Source organism: Myxocyprinus asiaticus, chromosome 3, assembly GCF_019703515.2.
Source record: "Myxocyprinus asiaticus isolate MX2 ecotype Aquarium Trade chromosome 3, UBuf_Myxa_2, whole genome shotgun sequence".
NCBI classification, from domain to species: Eukaryota; Metazoa; Chordata; class Actinopteri; order Cypriniformes; family Catostomidae; genus Myxocyprinus; species Myxocyprinus asiaticus.
The window spans coordinates 18,201,299-18,220,268 of record NC_059346.1 but is presented as its reverse complement, the minus strand read 5'-3'; the positions used below and the strand labels follow the sequence as shown (position 1 = coordinate 18,220,268).

The following is an 18,970-nucleotide window of genomic DNA, read 5'->3' as shown; positions in this document are numbered from 1 at the left end:
ACTTTAAAAATTGGCCCCATTCACTTCCATTGTAAGTGCCTCATTGTAACCTTGATTTTTGCTTTTTTTCTAAAGAAAAAGACCAAGTCAAATAAATTGTGTTAATCAACATTTTGCCACAAATGCTGTCGATTGATCTTAACTTGCATTAAACCTGGAATATTCCTTTAAGGCCGTACAGTACACACTGAAATATTTTAGCAAGGGAAATATGTCAAATTATAGCACTATCTATTATATCCAAAAAATAATATAGCTATCACAATTTAAGTAACCAAACCTGTAAGGAACATTAAGTGATGATTTGCTTGACCAATCAAATTAAGAGATGTATGACGCTTTAAAAGGACCAATGAATATGTAGTGATGTTCTGAATTTTGAACTTTGTGTAAATGCTGAGAGCTTTTGGTGATGAATGCACAAATGTTTATGAGAGAAATGGATGTTTTGTTTAATTCTGTGGTTATTCTGTTTAAAGCTGTCTAGCTTACACCAGCTAAACAAAGTTGTTAATTCTGAGAGTAATGAAGTAGTTTTGTTCTTCTAAAGTTAAAAGGCACCTCAGAGTATTGGATGCCATAGTGTGTATTTTCCGTTTTATTGGTTGGTAAAATTTAAACTAAGGAAGATGCTTATTTTTGCCAGAGTTCCTGTTTCTAGGACACACACCCAGCAACAGAAACATCTGCTCAGCACCTTTCAGAAGATTACAGTGGAAGTTAAATTACCAGTGTTCCATGTTCTCTGAGTCACTCACTTGCTGTTCTTGCTGAACATCTGCTGTTCACAAATACTGCAAGGTAATAGTGTGGTCATTTTTATTTTTGTTTTTTGTCTAAAAGATTCAGATATTTGTTATAATCTGTTTGTGCCTCATGAACTGTCACATTATGGAAATGTATCAGTAATGTCAATGAAATAAAATGAATGAAGAAATGAAATCTAAGAAAGGATCTAATTTTCTCATGTATTAAATATGAAGACACTCTCCGAAACAAATTAAAATACAATTAATACCCTTGTGGGGTACTGAATATGACATACACCCTAATACATTCCCAGAGGTGGGTAGATAGCCCAAAACTATACTCAAGTAAAAGTACAATTACTTAAAAAAAAAAAAAAAAAATTACTCAAGTAGAAGTAAAAGTACTAACATAATTACTTGAGTAAGAGTAAGAAAGTATCCAATTAAAAGAGTACTCAAGTAGTGAGTAACTCATTACTTTCACAAATGACATAATAGACGTTAACTCCCCTATATTCCATTACATAATACACATTTAACATGTATTACAGAATTATTATTATAAATAATGGAAATTCTGTCATCATTCACCATCATGTTGTTCCAAACCCATATGACTTTCTTTCTTCCATGCAACACGAAGTAGATATTAGACAGAATGTTTGCCTGAGTCACTATTTACTTTCAGTGGATTTTTTTTTTCTCCATATTTTGAAAGTGAATGGTGAGCGAGACTGTCAGTCCCTAATAGTCTAACATATTTTGTGTTACACATAATGCAAAGCATCACACTGGTTTGGAACAACATGAGGGTAGGGAAATGATGACAGAATATTAAATTATGGCTGAGCTATCACTTTAAAGGGGTAGTTTACCCAAAAATGAAAATACATGACTTCCTTTCTTCTGCAGAACACAAATTAAGATTTTTAGAAGAATATTTTAGCTCTTTTGGCCAAAATTGTGATGCTCCAAAAAGCACATAAAGGCAGCATAAAAGTAATCCATAAGACTCCAGTAGTTAAATCCATATCTTCTGAAGTGATGTGATAGGTGTGGGTGAGAAACAGATCAATATTTGTCATTTTTTGCTAGACAGCAGGGGCGATATGCAGAGAATGTGAATCACCAAAAACGCAAGAAGAAGAATGAGAAGGTGATCTGTTTCTCATCCACACCTATCACATCGCTTCTGAAGATATTGGTTTAATCACTGGAGTCTTATTGATTACTTTCATGCTGACTTATGTGATTTTGTTTAGCTTTAAAATGTTGCTACCCATTCACTTGCATTGTATGGACCTACAGAGCTGAGAAATTCTTCTAAAAATCTTCATTTGAGTTAAGCAGAAGAAAGAAAGTCATACACATCTGGGGTGGCATGAGGGTGAGTAAATAATGATATTTTTTTATTTTTGGGTGAACTATCTCTTTAAGGGCTCTTATCAGATCTGGATGAATTTGTCAGTAAGAGAGGTTTTGAAACAGTTCTAGTAATTATTATGGTGAAAACATGAAAATGTCCCACAGGGACATTATATATAATGCTGAAATATAAACCAAAGCAAGATCATTCTTTATTAATGCCTTCTTTAGCTATTTCATAGCTTTTAAAGTCCTGCGTGGATTCTTATTTCAGTGTAGTTACAGTTTTCAATGTTGAAAGTATTTAGATCATTAGTTCTGTACGGCAGTACCACTGCTTTCTAAATGCAGAGTACACAGCCTAGTGCGTAGGGCACGAACCCTGGTCGTTGAACACTCGCTGTGTCTGAAACCGCCCCCTATCCACTATATAGTGCACTATTTCGAGTGTCTGCCATTTTGTAGGATTGTTTGAATTCTGAGTGAGATACTCGTTCCTTACTTTTGTTCACTAATTATTACCCACAATGCACTCTAATTTCAAGTGTACATTTGATGTATACTTGACGATGGTTAATTGCCCACAATCCACCACGGGGAAGACGTACGAGCTGGGAGTTTACTGCTTCCTTCACTCCTGCAATGTTTTCTTTCATGCTGAATGTATTAAATTACTTTTTGACAATTCATTAGTTGATTAGAATAACATAATAACATATAGAGAGGCAAAACATACAGATACATTTTAAAATGTACTCTTTATTTGATCAAATGTGTTTACTCTTTATATTAACACACAGTATATATTAAAAATGACAAACAGAATGAAGATTTATTGTATTAATATATTTTTTCATAAGAATACCAAGTAAGGCCCAAGTATTTTAAAAGTTCATATGTGATGTTGTTTCTGTGTCAGCGTCTGAATTCACTCACTCATTTCGTTCACTCACTGCTGAGATATAGTGCACTATCTGCCATTCACTATATAGGAAATAGTGAACGAGTGAACGATTTCGGACACAGCCACACTTTTCGCCATATGATCACCTCGCGTCCGCACATCCCAAAAATTAGTAAATACTGCTCATGACATGCGGGACAAAGCGCACTTATATATTGCTGCACTGATTTAAAAATGTACACTGGATGTCATAAGAGCCCAGTTACAGAATCACCCTGAAAATTACCATCACATTCACACAGAAAAGTCTGTGTTAGCATCAGAGCCAAAACTTACCTCAGCGTACTGCCTTAAGTTGGAGCTGTGATTTTAATCATGAAATATCAACTTGTCTTGGTGTTAAATGAAGGCACTGCATGACGAAACTATTCTTTTTTTCACTGTGCGGAGAGAAGAAATTGTTTCACTTTGAAGAGTTTGATGCTGCAGCACTGATGACTTGAGTGACAGTCTGTGACAGCGCGCACAGCTGTGTGAACTTCCGCTCTCGTAAAAATCCCATTCAATAATCTCTCAATAAATTACACATTAATTAAAATTAAACCCAGTAATGTAACAACAGGAACGCCACCCATTGTAAAGAAGTAAAAGTAAAAAAAATTCATTAGAAATTTACTTGACTGAGAATAAGAAGTACCCACTTTTAAACCTACTCTAAAAGTAAAAGTTTTTCCAAAAAGTTACTCAGGTAAATGCAGTGCATCACTACCCACCTCTGTACATTCCTTTAAGACAAAAAAAAAATAGTTTGGATCCTGCTTACATTAATAATATTATTGCTCAGTGTTTTGTATTGTTGGATATCATATACAGTTAAAAATGTGGGTGTTATGTTTAATAGCAATTTGGTTTTTGAAAATCACATTTCCAATGTTTATAGCACAGCATACTTCCACCTCAGAAATATTGCTAAGTTACAACACATGCTCTCTGTTTCTGATGCCAAAAAAATAATTCATGCATTCATGACCTCAAGACTAGATTATTGTAATGCATTACTGGGAGGATGTCCCGCAGTTTCCATAAATAAGCATCAGTTAGTTCAAAATGCAGAGTGCTGACGAGAACCAAGAAATATGATCATATTAGCCCAGTTTTATTGTCACTACATTGGCTACCTGTTAAGTTTCATTTACATTTTAAAATTCTGCTAATTATTACAAAGCTTGGAATTATCTAGCTCCTAAGTACTTAAGAAACCTTACATCATGCTGTAATCCATCACTTTCCCTATGATTGCAAACTTTTGGCCTGTTATTAATACCTAGAATATCAAAATCCGCAAAAGAAGTTAGTTCCTTTTCCTATTTGGCTCTTAAACTATGGAATAGTCTTCCTAGCATGGTTTGGGACTCAGACACACTCCCTCAGTTTAAGTCTAAACTAAAGACTAGGGATGTCCTGATACCGATACTGGTATCGGAATCAGGTCCGATATCACACTCTTGTACTTGTACTTGTGCTCGTAAAAATGCTCAGATCCCAAAAACCAATACAATCTGACACACAAATGTCATTACGTAAACAGTCAGCACACAAATTCTAATCACGCCATGGCCTAGTGAGATTATTTAATCGCAAAAGCTGCAGTTTAATGAGATAAATATATAGTTTACTTTGCATGTGCAGCATGTTTCAAATGTGAGCAGAGCACTAGTGAATGTGTGGAGACAGTGCTGTGCCAACGCCGGCTGCACCACACATACAGTACATTTTTAAGATCCTCCTTGGCTCATACTGGGAAAACACCATCATGAGCATTGAAGCTTTCTGTTTGTTGCAGATGACAGCGAAAAGAGTGCAAATTCACTTTGTAGCACGAGTCACATACAGAGTACATACTTGTTTAATTAAATAGCAGGCTTTTGCAGTTTAATAATCACTTTGAGTCACATAGCTTCCAGATTTTTCAGACTGAAAAGCTACCGTCATCACATAGAAACACTTTTAAATAAAAGCTCAGTCAAATTACAAGCTCAATCTAAATGAAAAAAAAAAAGTATGACAGAAATATATCACTATTGTAAAGTTATGTAATATTCACTGTATTACTACTACTACTAATAATAATAATAATAAACAAATGGTAATTGTATTATATTTAAGCAATATCTGTTATGCTTTGTTATGCATCACTTTATTTGAAAAAATATATCTCCAGTGCTGTAGTTTGGATTGTGCTGTGAGGTTCTGTATATAAGCACTTCATTTGATAAAAAATTATACAATATTATTGTTATATTTTCATTTGATTAAAGTTTTAATTCATTCATTTTGATCATAAAATGTAAATAATCTGTTGATAAGGATTTCAGAAAAAAAAAAAAACAGGTATCGTACTCAGTATCGGCGAGTATCAGAAAGAAAGTATCGGTACTCGTACTTGTTCTAAAAAAAAAATGGTATCGGGACATCCCTAAAGACTCATCTCTTCAGCCAGGCATACACCAAATTTATCCCTCAACCTGTAGTAACTGTATGTTGCATTTGTCAGGTCTGCCGGAACCGGAAACACTTCTCATATCACACTGCTTTAAAGTGAATGGCATCTACTCTGTTTTTTAGCGTTCTTTTTGTTTCCCTGTCTCAACCTCGGGACACATATCCTGAGGTTACTAGAGTCTGCCAGATCCAGCTCCGGTCCAGCACGATGTCTCACTCCCACCGCTATGTGTCGCTGAGCGATGACTACTAACTGCAGCCTCTGCCAACCAGACAGTGAGGGATGCTTCGATGATCACTGTCTGCATCACATCAGTCTACTATGATTGACTTCAGAGGTTGTACTGCTGCCAACTCCAGCCGTATAACAAGGGATACTTCACTGGCTACTGCCTGCACCTCGGATTTAGGATGGATTTCACCGGAAATGAACTGCCACAGGCTTCAAGTCGGACTACTAGGCCCATCTTGCTGACCTGTGCCAGCATCATCTTGGTCATAGGATAGACTGCACTCTCTTAAAACAAAATACACAGACAATACATTTATGGCAACTAAAGCCTTCATCAGTCAAATAAAAAGAACACTTCATCTACACGCACTTAGGCAGTCAATTCGGGATGGACTTCAAAGACCCTTAATCATTAATCTTACAATTCATACAAAATCCTTTAGTTGTAAACATTGCCCACCATTACTAAATATATTAAATATTACTACACAGATAACTAATATTGGCATTATATTCATGCTTTAGCCAGAGGGGAACTGGCTTCCCCAGCTGTGCAAGGTTTCTCCCAAGGTTATTTTTTTCTGTTAACTAACATCTTATGGAGTTTTGTGCTCTTTGCCACAGTTGACATTATCTTGCTCACTGGGGCCTAAAGACAATAATGTTTTAATGCATGAATTAAATCGCTTTATTCATTTAAACCGCACAATGAGGACTTTTAAGACATTTCAGCATTTTCTGTTATAGCATAATTTTCTGTAAAGCTTCTTTGAAACAATGTATGTTGTGAAACAGCTATACAAATAAAAATGACGACTTGAAAGAGGCTTCAATGAAACAGATGTAGCTGAAACTATGCATCCAGCTGCTTTTTATTTTCTTTTTTTAATTAAAGAGTGACAAGAGAATAGATCACATAAATATTTTTGTAGTCATGCCTTTGGAGAGGACTACTATATCGAATGATCCTCATGCTGATCCATTTGAAAATATGTGGCCAAACTTCCTGCCATTGTATATAAAAAAGGAAGTATTTGGACTGATAAAATTGTATACATTTATTGTTATATCTGAATGTATCAGGCAAGAAACACAACCTGATTTAGCAAAGATAGATTGACAAGTATTTGAAGAATTTGTGTTCAAGCCCCTAGCCCCAGTCGGGCCAGACCTAACCCTAAACATAACCCTAAATTCTGAAGCATTTATTGGAGCGTATGTTGTTCCAGGACTAACAAGGATGTTCATGTAGGAACATGCCTTAATTCAGCAAAACACATTAAGCCTCCTGGCATGAGAACAATCAGAGCAGATTGACCACAGAGCTGTCAATAGTTTGATCTACCCTAACAGCAGCTGGACAGGCAGGCTGCTGTTGTAATCAATCTGGACTCCAGACATGCAGACAGGCACCTGCTGTGGTCAGATTCAGCTAAGTTTCATAGGTGAGTAGTTGACACATAACATGCCCATGGAGTTCTTTGTCAACATCAACATTTTAAGTTAAAATATGCAATAATAAGGGAAAGTGTTTTTTGAAGTATAGTGACATTTTAAAAGTACATATACTCCATGTAGTCTTTGCATGCATAATAATAATTATAAAAGAATTTGCAACATATGTTTAAAATAGTTTATTTTGGATTAAAGCATGTCACACTGCATGAAAAAACTATTTCAATTCAGATACCTAGGTCATTGTGCTGACTGTACTGTGGAGACTCCACAGTGATCCATGAAAAAGGTTGAGGTCACACTGGCATAGCTCACATGACCTCGGACCCTGAAAACTGTGGCAGCACTTTCAATGAGTCATGTGGCTTATGGAATGTGAGAGAAATGCTCCGTTCCAAAATATAGTAAGCTACCAAACAAGGCAACATTTTTAGGCATCATAAAATGTGTGCTAAAAGTCGTCATTTTTATTTGTATAGTGCTTTTTGATAATACACATAATTTCAAAAGCAGCTTTACAAAAAAATAATACTGTAATGTCATAAAAATTTCTGACAGCTTAATAGACAATCATTCCTAAATTCTTTGAACCCCAAGTGAGCAAGCCAAAGGCAACTGTGGCAAAGAAAAACGCCATAAGATGTTGAGTTAATGGAGGGGAAAAACCTTGAGTGGAACCAGACCCATCCTTCTCTGACTTTGTAGTACATGAACATATGCCAATTTTTTATGTATAATACAAGTCATGTACTACATTTTATGTATCCTTTGCAGATAAGGCCATTGTAGAATGGACTGCAACAAGCTCAGTCAAATTTGTTTTTACATTTTCATTTTAAATACATTATACCTACTAAAATGTATTGATAGAAAATTGTTACCTTTCATTAAGCATGCACCATTTCACCAAATATTTGTGTGCATTCTGTATGCATATTTAATTATTAAGTCATTTGAGCTTAGCAACCTGTTAACATCATGCTTTATTTAATCAACTATGAACGTTAGTGTAGTCTCTTGCATTTTACATGAGGACACAATTGTGTGGACAATATTTGACAGTTAACAGAGTTGCTGTCAGAAAAGAGCATTGCAAACCAGTCACTTATAAGGTTCCATATAATCTAGGATGAGCTTTAGAAGGTATCTGCCCATGTAGAAATCAAGGCAGCTCACTAGGTTTTGGAACAGAGATAGAGAGACCATAAAAGTGTATTATTGCCCTGTCACACTCTCTAATGTATGTGGAATTATGCTGGGAAGTTTTTGGCCAATTCAGAACTTTTGAGCCAATCTGCACTCTTGCCTAATGAAACGGATTTAGCCAATCAGTGTTCCTTCCCATTCGTCTGCCAGAACTGTCTCAGGTTTCACTCTGAACACACACGCATATACAGAGTGTCTCTGGGTACTTGTTTCAGTCTTCTTAGAATAGACTCCAGTGTTTATTTAAGAAGTGAACACACACACATAACAACTTAAGTTTATATGAATCATGTTTACATGCTGAGAATGTGTGGACAGTAAATTTGTACAGTGGTGGATCTCTGGCTAAAGAGTTTTAAACTGACCATAGACACACACTGATGATGCTGTGAACCTCAGGTTAAGATTATCAGAACTGAAGTCCATACCTTCCATATGTGTGCATTAGATTTGATTCATTTCAGCTCAAATCTTCAAATATTAACAATCTGAAATTCTGTTCTTAATCTAAAATCTCATTGAAAATAAAAATAACTGGTATTTGACACTGTGTATGTGTGTGTCAGGTTGTTGTGTAAAAGATATTTAAAACTAAAGTGTGTTGTTTTTTATTTATTTTTTTATAATTGTTTCTGTCCCAGCTTTATACAGTTATACAGAGGCACCTATAAGGAAGCCATTTGTAGGATGATATCCCTGAAAGGTTTAAACACTGTAGCACCATAAATACATTACTTTGTTTGACCATTCAGATCAACCAGACACAGCAACACTGGCTCAACCAATTGCATGAATTTGGGGTGAGACCATCTGTTGAAAATAATAATTATTTTTACAATTCTTTTTTCATGATGCTAGTGGCGCAGAAATTACCAGTGTTGGATAAATTGCTCAAAACTAGTAATCCACCACAAATGACTTATATCTTCTCTAAAATTTTCTTCAAATTACTTTACCAATTACTTCATGGGGAAAATAATCACATTACAAATTAGTTTGCTTTTAAGTTACTTTCTAAAACAATTTTCACAGAATAGTTTGTTTTTCCGCTCAATGATTTCAAAATAATGTCTATATTTCCTCCTTTTTCACAGTCGTTATGCCTTCAGCTGTCACAGAAACAAACAGGTGTACGTATGAAAATGTTTTAAATGGTTTCTACATAAATAATATTATTTTAGAAATATGTGTAACCCAAGTGATGTACTTAAAAGTAATTAACTTTGAAAATCAGTAACTGTAATCTGATTACAGTAATTTAAAATGTAATGCATTGCACTACTTTTTGAATACAAAGTAATCAGATTATAGTAACTAATTACTTTGTAAGCTTTTCCAGAACTGGAAATTACATACACTCTTTTAAAATGTGAGACAAATTAAATTAATCAGTTTTTCTTCACTGATTGTTTCTAAAGGAATTGAGTCAGTTTCCATGGCAGCAATTACACTTCAGACCAATTGCAAACACTGCAAAATTTCAACATCCAACATTCACATTTTACCCATAGGTCTCCTAAGTGTTTTATTGCTGGTAAATGAAAGCATTTTTTTAATAATTTGAAAGTATAATCCACACGATAAATACTAATAGCTATCTCAAATGTAAAAAAAAAATAAATGTTGACTCAATTTAAGCTTTATTTTTTACAATTTATTAGTTTTAATTAAGTTACCATTACTCTTTAAACCCTAAAGTTGTCATTAAGAAAAACAATCAAGTGGTTCTAATTAAACAGTACTTGAAATGTCACATTTTGGAATCATGACTCAAATATACACTACAGGTCAAAAGTTTTGAAGCACTTGACTTAAATGTTTCTCATGATGTTAAAAATCTTTTGATCTGAAGGCGTATGCTTAAATGTTTGAAATTAGTTTTGTAGACAAAAATATAATTGTACCACCATAGTAATTTAATTATAAAACTAAAATGTAATAAAAATAAATAAATAAATAAATAAATAAAAACGTTTTTGAAATTGATGACTTGGACCAAATAATAAAGAAAAGCAGCCAATAAGTGCCCAACATAGATGGGAACTCCTTCAATACTGTTTAAAAAGCATCCCAGGGTGATACCTCAAGAAGCTGTTTGAGAAAATGTCAAGAGTACATGTCTGCAAATTCTAGGCAAAGGGTGACTACATTGAAGATGCTAAAATATAACACAGTTTTGATTTATTTTGGATTTTGTTTAGTCACAAAATAATTCCCATAGTTCCATTTATGTTATTCCATAGTTTTGATGACTTTACTATTATTCTAAAATGTGGAGAAAAAAAAATTATAATAAAGAATTAGTGTTTCAAAACTTTTGACCGGTAGTGTATATGTTCTTTAAACTTTGGTTTCGAGTACTACTAACTCAAAATGATCAAGTACAAAATTGCGCTGTGTGGAATACTCATAAGCTCTTGCGCTTGAATAAATTATGAATGTTTGGTCAAGACAAGGGAACTTATGTAGAAAAATAATCATTGTTATTTAACAATGTATGTAGTTTTAATTCTTATGGCTATTGTTGTTTTGTTGTAGCTGGTTGTTAGTTGTGATTTGTCTGAAGTCACCATTAGGGTGATTAGTGTTACTTCTGGTGAACTTGGAGCCTGTTAAATTTATTAATTCTTCTGTACTCAATTGTACTTTACAAAAGTGTAGATTTACGTGCACTAAAAAGTACTGAGAATAATCCAGTGTGCTAAATGGCTAACCGAGAGTCCAGTCATAATTTCCCTTGTATTGTATAAGACGTGCTATAACTCAATTTAAATATTTTAATAAAAACAACAATACTTTAGTCATAGATGAGTTCATTTTACTTGTAACTAGTAAACTGTTCTTAAATAATTAAGCCATATAAGTACATTTACTTAGATTTTTTAAGGCAATCGGTTTGCATGTTTTTTTCTAAGTAAGGTTAACTAATTTAGATTTCTCACATTGCAACATTCCATTTCACAAAAGTCCTGATTAAAGTAAGGCAATACACCAATTCTTCTCTGAATCTCACTTCACTCTAAATAACACTTTTCATCACACCTTGGGTGCTAAAAATGCATGTGTCCACGAGAGTGTATTTCCCATGCCTTCAGAATGGGAAAGCCGTGAATCAGAAAATGGAGTCTCTTTTCCTTCTGATCAGATTTTGAGGTCATCCAGCCTAGTCTTATTGCTGCTATAGCGATTTGAATGGCTAGGCCTGCGTTGCTGGCTTACAGGGGATCCAGGTGCGGAGTTGGAGTTTTTGTTGGTCTTGACTTCTGTGTCAGGCTTGCCACTGCGCTCTACAGCCATGTTCTCCCGGTTCTGCTTGTAGACGGAGCGGCTGCCATGGGGCGGGAAGGTTCCATCCGGTTCTGAGAGGTTGAAGTGGGGCTCGGTGGGGAAGGGGGCAGAGGGAGGTGAGTGGGGGTGAAAATATGGGTAGTTTGGCACAAAAGAAACCATGGCATCCTCACTGGCCGTTTTAGATTCAGTGTCACAGACGGAATGAGAGTGTCTGTATCGAAGACCCTGTCGGCACTTGGTGAAGCCCAGGTGATACATCTCCACCAGGTTGAGCAGCAGAGACAAGCAGGCCACGGCTAGCATGAAAATTATGAAGATGGTTTTCTCTGTCGGTCGTGAGATGTAGCAGTTGACGGTGTTGGGGCAGGGCCACCTATTGCAGGTGTACAGTGGCTTTAGCTCAAATCCATACAGGAAGTACTGTGCCACAATAAAGCCCACTTCAAACAGTGTTTTGAAGATTATGTTGAAGACATATGTGCGTAGCAAGACGCCCTGCAGACGAATCTTCCCCTGCTCATCCCGAACAGGACTCTTTCCAGCTTTGGTACTGATCAGGGCCTGTTTGTCCGTCCCGCTTGGCTGATTGCATTTATGCTTCTGCTCCATACGCACCAGGTGAAAGATGTGGCCCAGGTAGATCAGCGTTGGGGTGGACACAAAGATGATCTGCATCACCCAGAATCGGATGTGAGAGATTGGGAAAGTTTTGTCGTAACAAACATTCTGACAACCAGGCTGCTTGGTATCACATGTGAAGCCAGACTGCTCGTCACCCCAAACATTCTCTGCAGCAGTACCAAGCACTAGGATACGGAAGATGAAGAGGACGGTAAGCCAGACTTTCCCTACCACCGTGGAGTGTTCTTGGGCGCTTTCCAAAAGCTTCCCAAGAGAGCTCCAGTCTCCCATTACTGCTGTGTGCCCACCTGCACAAACATCGAACATATAAACACATACAAACATATTAATACTTGGCTTTTTAAAGGGAATGTGTGTAATTTTTTTATGTTAAAGGAATATTCTGTGTTCAATACAAGTTCAGATCAATTGACAGCATTTGTGGCATAATATTGATAACCATTTTTTTTTATTTATTTATTTATTTTTTTTTTTTTGTGATTAACATTTTATTGATTCATATATTAAACAGATAAAAGCAAAACATATACAAACAGAATCAGTACTTAACCTCTTCTATTACCTGCCCCTAATCCCCAACCCCACCCACAAGAACACCCCAGTGGTCCCACATGATTATAGACACAAAAAAACAAATAAAACAAATAAATTAAAATCAATAAAAGAAAAAAGACAAAAAAAATACATAAATAAAAATAAATAAATAAAATATAATAATCACACACTTAACAACTATGCCTCTCTCTCCACTGTCCCTCCCCGAGAGCCCTCCAAAAACTGCAGATATTTGTCCCACTTTCCCACAAACAAGACCAAATTTCCCAGTCTTCTAGATAACCCTTCTTCAAATGCTGCCACCCTCCCCATCTCCGCACATCACTCTGGAAATGATGGCACTCTGTCCGACTTCCGACCCCTTAAAATAATTTGTCTGCCAACCATAATACTAGTCAGAACCCAATTTTTTATATATCTGTCCCTCACATTTATGACCGCCCCATTGCCCCAAAATACAAAGTAAAATTTGAGTGCCCAAAACATCACACAAATAACTGAACCTTCAACCAAAAATCTTGGATCTTAACACACCCCCAGAAGACATGGGCTGTGTCTCCAACTTCTGGTTCCTCAGTCCGGGTGGCAGAGGACGAATCTCAGTTGCCTCCGCGTCTGAGACAGTCAACCCGTGCAGCTTATCACATGGCTTGTTGAGCGCGTTGCCACAGGGACATAGCGCATGTGGAGGTTTCACGCCATCCACCGCGGCAACCACGCTCAATTCACCATGTGCCCCACCGAGAACAAACCACATTATAGCGACCACGAGGAGGTTACCCCATGTGACTCTACCCTCCCTAGCAACCGGGCCAATTTGGTTGCTTAGGAGACCTGGCTGGAGTCACTCAGCACACCCTGGGATTCGAACTAGCGAACTAGCGAACTCCAGGGGTGGTAGCCAGCGTATTTTACCACTGAGCTACCCAGGCCCCCAGGTCCAACAGAATCTATGTAAAATCTTGAATTGCATGAGGCACACCCTTGCATCTCTAGATGCAGACTTGACATTTTTTAGAATCCTAGCCCACACTCCCTCCTCCAATACCAAGTTCAAATCTTTCTCCCATAATCTCTTGATAGTGTAACGAGTGGCTGGCGCTGACAACGATGAAGACGATGACTTGAAGAACCCAAGTGCAGTTTTATTTACAGTCGTGAAATCCAAAACCCTAACTATAGATGTGAACTAAACAAAACATAAACATGAACAATTTACATGAACATTGACTTGGACTTGGACTTGGACTTGGACTTGGACTTGGACTTGGACTTGGACTTGGACTTGGACTTGGACTTGGACTTGGACTTGGCTTAGCATGACACGTTATCAAACACAATACCTGACAAGGGACAATGGAAAACATGAGGGCTTAAATACTAGACATGGGAGAACACATGACAAAGATGACCAATGAATAGAGAGAACTGATAACAAGATAACAAGACAAATTAACCAATGAAAACAAGACACATGAACATGGAGGGAAAACAGGACATCACATGACTAGGGAACACATGACATGAAACAGGAACTAGAATACAAAGTAAAAGACATGATATACATGAACACACACATTAAACATTACAGGTAGAAGTTAAAGCTCCGTCCCCCAAACTCTGAATTAGCAGGGAGTAATACACTGATGCCTCATGACCTTTTCCAAAAGCAGTAATCACCTCTCCCAAAGTTTCTGCTGCTTTGGGGGGTGTAAGCTACTCCCAAAAACAGTACAGAGCAGATGGTGCAGCTGTAAATACCTATAAAACTGAGATCTGGGAATCCCAAAATGATTAACCAAATTCACAAAAAATTTATTTTGACTTGCTCCTCCTTTTCTTTAAAAAAAAAAAAAAAAAAGAAGCTAAAATCTGAGTTCCAATGAGGCATTTAAAATGGAAGTCAATGGAGCCAATCCATAAATGTTATAATACTTACTGTTTTAAAATTATAGCCACAAAACGTAAACAATATATGTGTTAACATAATTTTAGTGTAATAAAATCGCTTACTAACCTTTTCTGTGTAAAGTTAAAGCAAATTGTACAGATTTGTTGCCATGACGATGCAATGTCAACAAACCCTAAAATGACTGTAAAAAATAACTATTTAATTCAATTTTACAGCTCAAATACATGAGTTTTAACAGAAGAATTATTGTAAGTGCTTTTATAAAATTATAAGCTTCACGTTTCTGCCTTTAAACTCTCCAAAAATTGGCACTATTCACTTCCATTGTAAGTGCTGCACTGTAACCCAGATTTTTGCCTTTTAAAAAAATAAAAAAAAATAAGGGACAAGTCGAAATGAATTTTTGTGGTAATCAACATTATGCCACAAATGCTGTCAACTCAGCTTGACTTGTATTAATCCCAGAATATTCCTTTAAAGGTATTGCCTATCCAAAAATAAAATTCTGTTATCGTTGACTCATCTTCATGTTGTTCCAAACCCATTTCACTTTCTTTCTTTAGTGGAACACAAAAGGATGTTTTGTGGCAGAATGTTAGTCTCAGTCACCGTGAATTATCCCTTTAAAATACTTTCTCCCATCCTAGTTTAAAATACAGATACAACTATAAGTAAGCCATTTGTTGGTTGATTTCCCCAAAAAGTGTAAACACTGTGTGGCTCTGTGGTGCTACAGTGATCTTCTGTTCGTTTGCATGATAAAGCAAAATTGTCTCAACCAGTGACATGAGTTTGGGGCAGGACTACCTGTTTGGTTGAATGGCAGACCAGCAATGTGTTTGTGAAGCTTGTATGAAAACCATTAGAGGTGCCATTAGAGGTTCAGAAATTACATGCTTCACCTTTAAATTCAGCTCCATAAGAAGGTCCTGCATAAATTGACACACACATACTAGTAGAGGGGTTTGTTGAAGGTTCTTTGTCAGGTTTGAGGGATGTGTTTGTGCTGCTGGTTTGACTGGCAGGTTCTCATGCCTGAGCATGACCTGAAACAGGTGGACATACTCGACCCCTGCACATTCAAACACACACGCAAGTTCAAACACATAAGGATCTTCTAACACACTCCATACTTCCTGTATTACATGCTATCTATTCAGAGCTTTCCAGCTAAAGAGTAATTTATCTGTATATGTACACATGTAATGTGTCTTAGCTAAATGTTAAATCCAAACTACAAGTTGAACACCAGATTCTACCATCCAAAAGCCATATCAGCAAACAGATCTGTTTATCTCTCTCTCTCTCTCTCTCTCTTACATACAGAGGCATCAGCAAGAATATACCCAAATGCTGCTTAATAAATGTGTTATTACAAGACTAAAAGGACATTTTATTGCTCAAAAACTCAGTAAACCCAAAATTATTACAAACCCAATTTACACAACCTCTTACCCCTCATGATTGGTCCCAGAGACCCCACTGTGTTAAACCTATTATTTTATTTTCAAATTCCTTATTTTCCACTGACCTAATCTAACCCATCTGACAGATATTACTCTATATAAACTCTCGTTTAACTCTCTACTGTATTACAAAATGTATCCATAATTGTATTTTATTTTTTTAAGAAATACGATTGCTATCCAGTATAGAAATGTTGCTGCTATTTGGGGTCAATCTGTACCAGCAAAAACACATTGTCAAAAAATACAATAATGAATACAAATGCTAATAAGTATCAAAATAACAGAACATTTTTGCACGTGAAAATTAATTGCATTTAAACATATTTTATAGCTGAGGTCTCTGAGACCCCAAACAGAAGTAATGTAACATTTTTCAAAATGGATGAGTGGTGAATGTTATCACATTGAAATTTTGTTCTTATAAGATTAAGAAAACTCAACGAAGTATCAACCAGCAACTTTAATGTAGCAGGTTGATACTTTATTATTATACTTTATTATTATTATTATTATTTATAGATTTTATAAGGGCCTTGGTGTCTCTCAGACCCCCCAAACTGACCCCCTGCACACAGTCATATATGATTCAATCACATAAGTCATAATATTAAATATAGAATCCCTTTTGCTTTCTTAAGATGTGATCATTTCAATCATCTGCCGTTATACTTAAATATAGAAATAGAGAATAATGAATGTGCTGAAAGAAATCAAAAACTGTTAGAAGTGATACAGAGTAAAAGAGAGAGTGAAATTACAGAACTATGAAAGGTTATTATATTGCTCTTTCAGTCTGACAGATGCTGCGCCAGTGCTCTTGTCGCTAAATGTGTTTAAAGCCCATGTGTGGAATTGTTTCACTAGCATGTGAGAGAGTTGCTGGGTTGTTTGATTCTATAGATTGATACTCACCTTATTTAAATATCCAGAATGAGAGCAGTCCCCTCACACACACATACACACGTCAACGAGTCTACACAGAGCGCCGTGCCTTCTGTCATACACTTTCTTCTGTACTCCACTGCCTCATAGAAAGAGAAGACTGACCCATAGAAATACACTATATGTGTGAGTGTACGTGCATGTGTGTGTGTTGGGGTTAATTTTGGTAGGGAACACAATCCCCAGGGAGAATTTTGAAGAGTGTACCACCTGCCTTGTTTCTCAGAGCCTCTCTGCTGAGTGACAGCTGTCAGAACCAATGGCAGAGCTCACAAGACTCAGTCAGTTCATCTCAATGTGTTCCTCCCTTTGAAGGAAAGCAACTGAAATACAGACTGTCTCTTTTTGTCTGTTTGTCTGTCTATTTTTACATTGGTTTGGCACCAAATAAAGAGCAAATAGAAGTGAGAGAGAGTAAGAGACAGACAGAGAGACAGTGAGAAAGAAGGTGCATTACTGTGCGTCTTTGTGTGTTATGTTTGTTAGGTATGTAATGTTGTCATAGAGGATGGGGGGCTTATTTTACATTCCATCAGCCAAGGTAAATTTGAATTTGGCTGATGATATGATAGAGAAGACCCAGGATACAAAACAGCCAATCTGATTGGCTGATGGGTTTTCACACTTGGACATACTGTATGTATATATAATGTATTTAAAAAGAGTGATAATTCAGTAATGGTCCCACAGAAACTTGTGATATGTAGGTAATTTAAAGTTTTACTAATAAGCATTTTAACAACAGAAGTTTTGCCCACGTCTAATGTAAGATATAATAAAAGAAAGTCATCTCAAACAGGTATCACAAAAACTCCCATGTTTTCAATGTTTTTTTTTTTTAAGTACAATTGTTTTTCAGTTCATTGAGATGTATGCCATTAAATTATTTAATTTAGTAGAAAGCCTTGGAATTACCTAACTACTTCTCACTTTGTAATAGTAGTGATATTATATTAAACACTGGTGATAGTGTAAATGAATTAAACTGTACATAATAAATCTTTATATGAAGCTTAAAGGGAAAGTTCACCCAAAAAATAAAATTCTCTCATCATTTACTCACCCTCATGACATCCCAGATGTGTATGACTTTCTTTCTTCTGAAAAACACAAATTATTTTTAGAAGAATATCTCAGTTCTGTAGGTCCATACAATGCAAGTGACATGCACACACACATACACATATTCACACACACACACACACACATGCACACACACACACACACACACACACACACACACACACACATTCCTGTAAAAAACAGACAAGACAGATGTAACAAACATAACAAATAAACTAAATCAAAGGTACTACTGTCTAATGGGGTGTGACGAGAGCAAAAGTTCATGCACACATTAGTCTAAGTGGGGCTTGAAAGAGGAAATTGTCCACATTTTACTCTGCAGCCATCTGATGCTGAACCAGCTTGCAGCATACTAAATGTGTACAAGTAATTGAAATTACTAGTAATTCTTAATTTAGATGTTAATATAAATTGCATATTATGTTATATTTAGATAATATTTCACAGAAATGTTGATAAAAAAAGATGTCTTTGCATGTATCACACTGGTTTTGCTGTAGTTAATGGATGTTTTGAAAAGTCAAAGAATTTCTACATTTTATTATTTCTAAAAAAAGAAACATGGCATATTAAATAATAACTTTTATATCGGTCAGTTAACATGCCAAAAATATCAATCTTTTTACATGTATGCACAGTTAAGAACCTATTAATGACTTA

The 18,970-nt window shown here is 36.0% G+C and overlaps 1 protein-coding gene across 1 annotated transcript; it reads right to left on the bottom strand.

Annotated features, from left to right (window-relative positions):
* Nucleotides 1–11,209: 11,209 nt before the first annotated feature.
* Nucleotides 11,210–17,332, bottom strand: LOC127427267 (gap junction alpha-3 protein-like). The gene is made up of 2 exons (XM_051674761.1): nt 17,195–17,332; nt 11,210–12,633 (listed from the first exon to the last, which is right to left on the bottom strand). The coding sequence occupies exon 2, from the start codon at nt 12,614–12,616 to the stop codon at nt 11,555–11,557; it is 1,062 nt and encodes a 353-aa protein (XP_051530721.1). The 5' UTR covers nt 12,617–12,633; nt 17,195–17,332; the 3' UTR covers nt 11,210–11,554.
* Between the last annotated feature and the right edge of the window lie 1,638 nt (nt 17,333–18,970).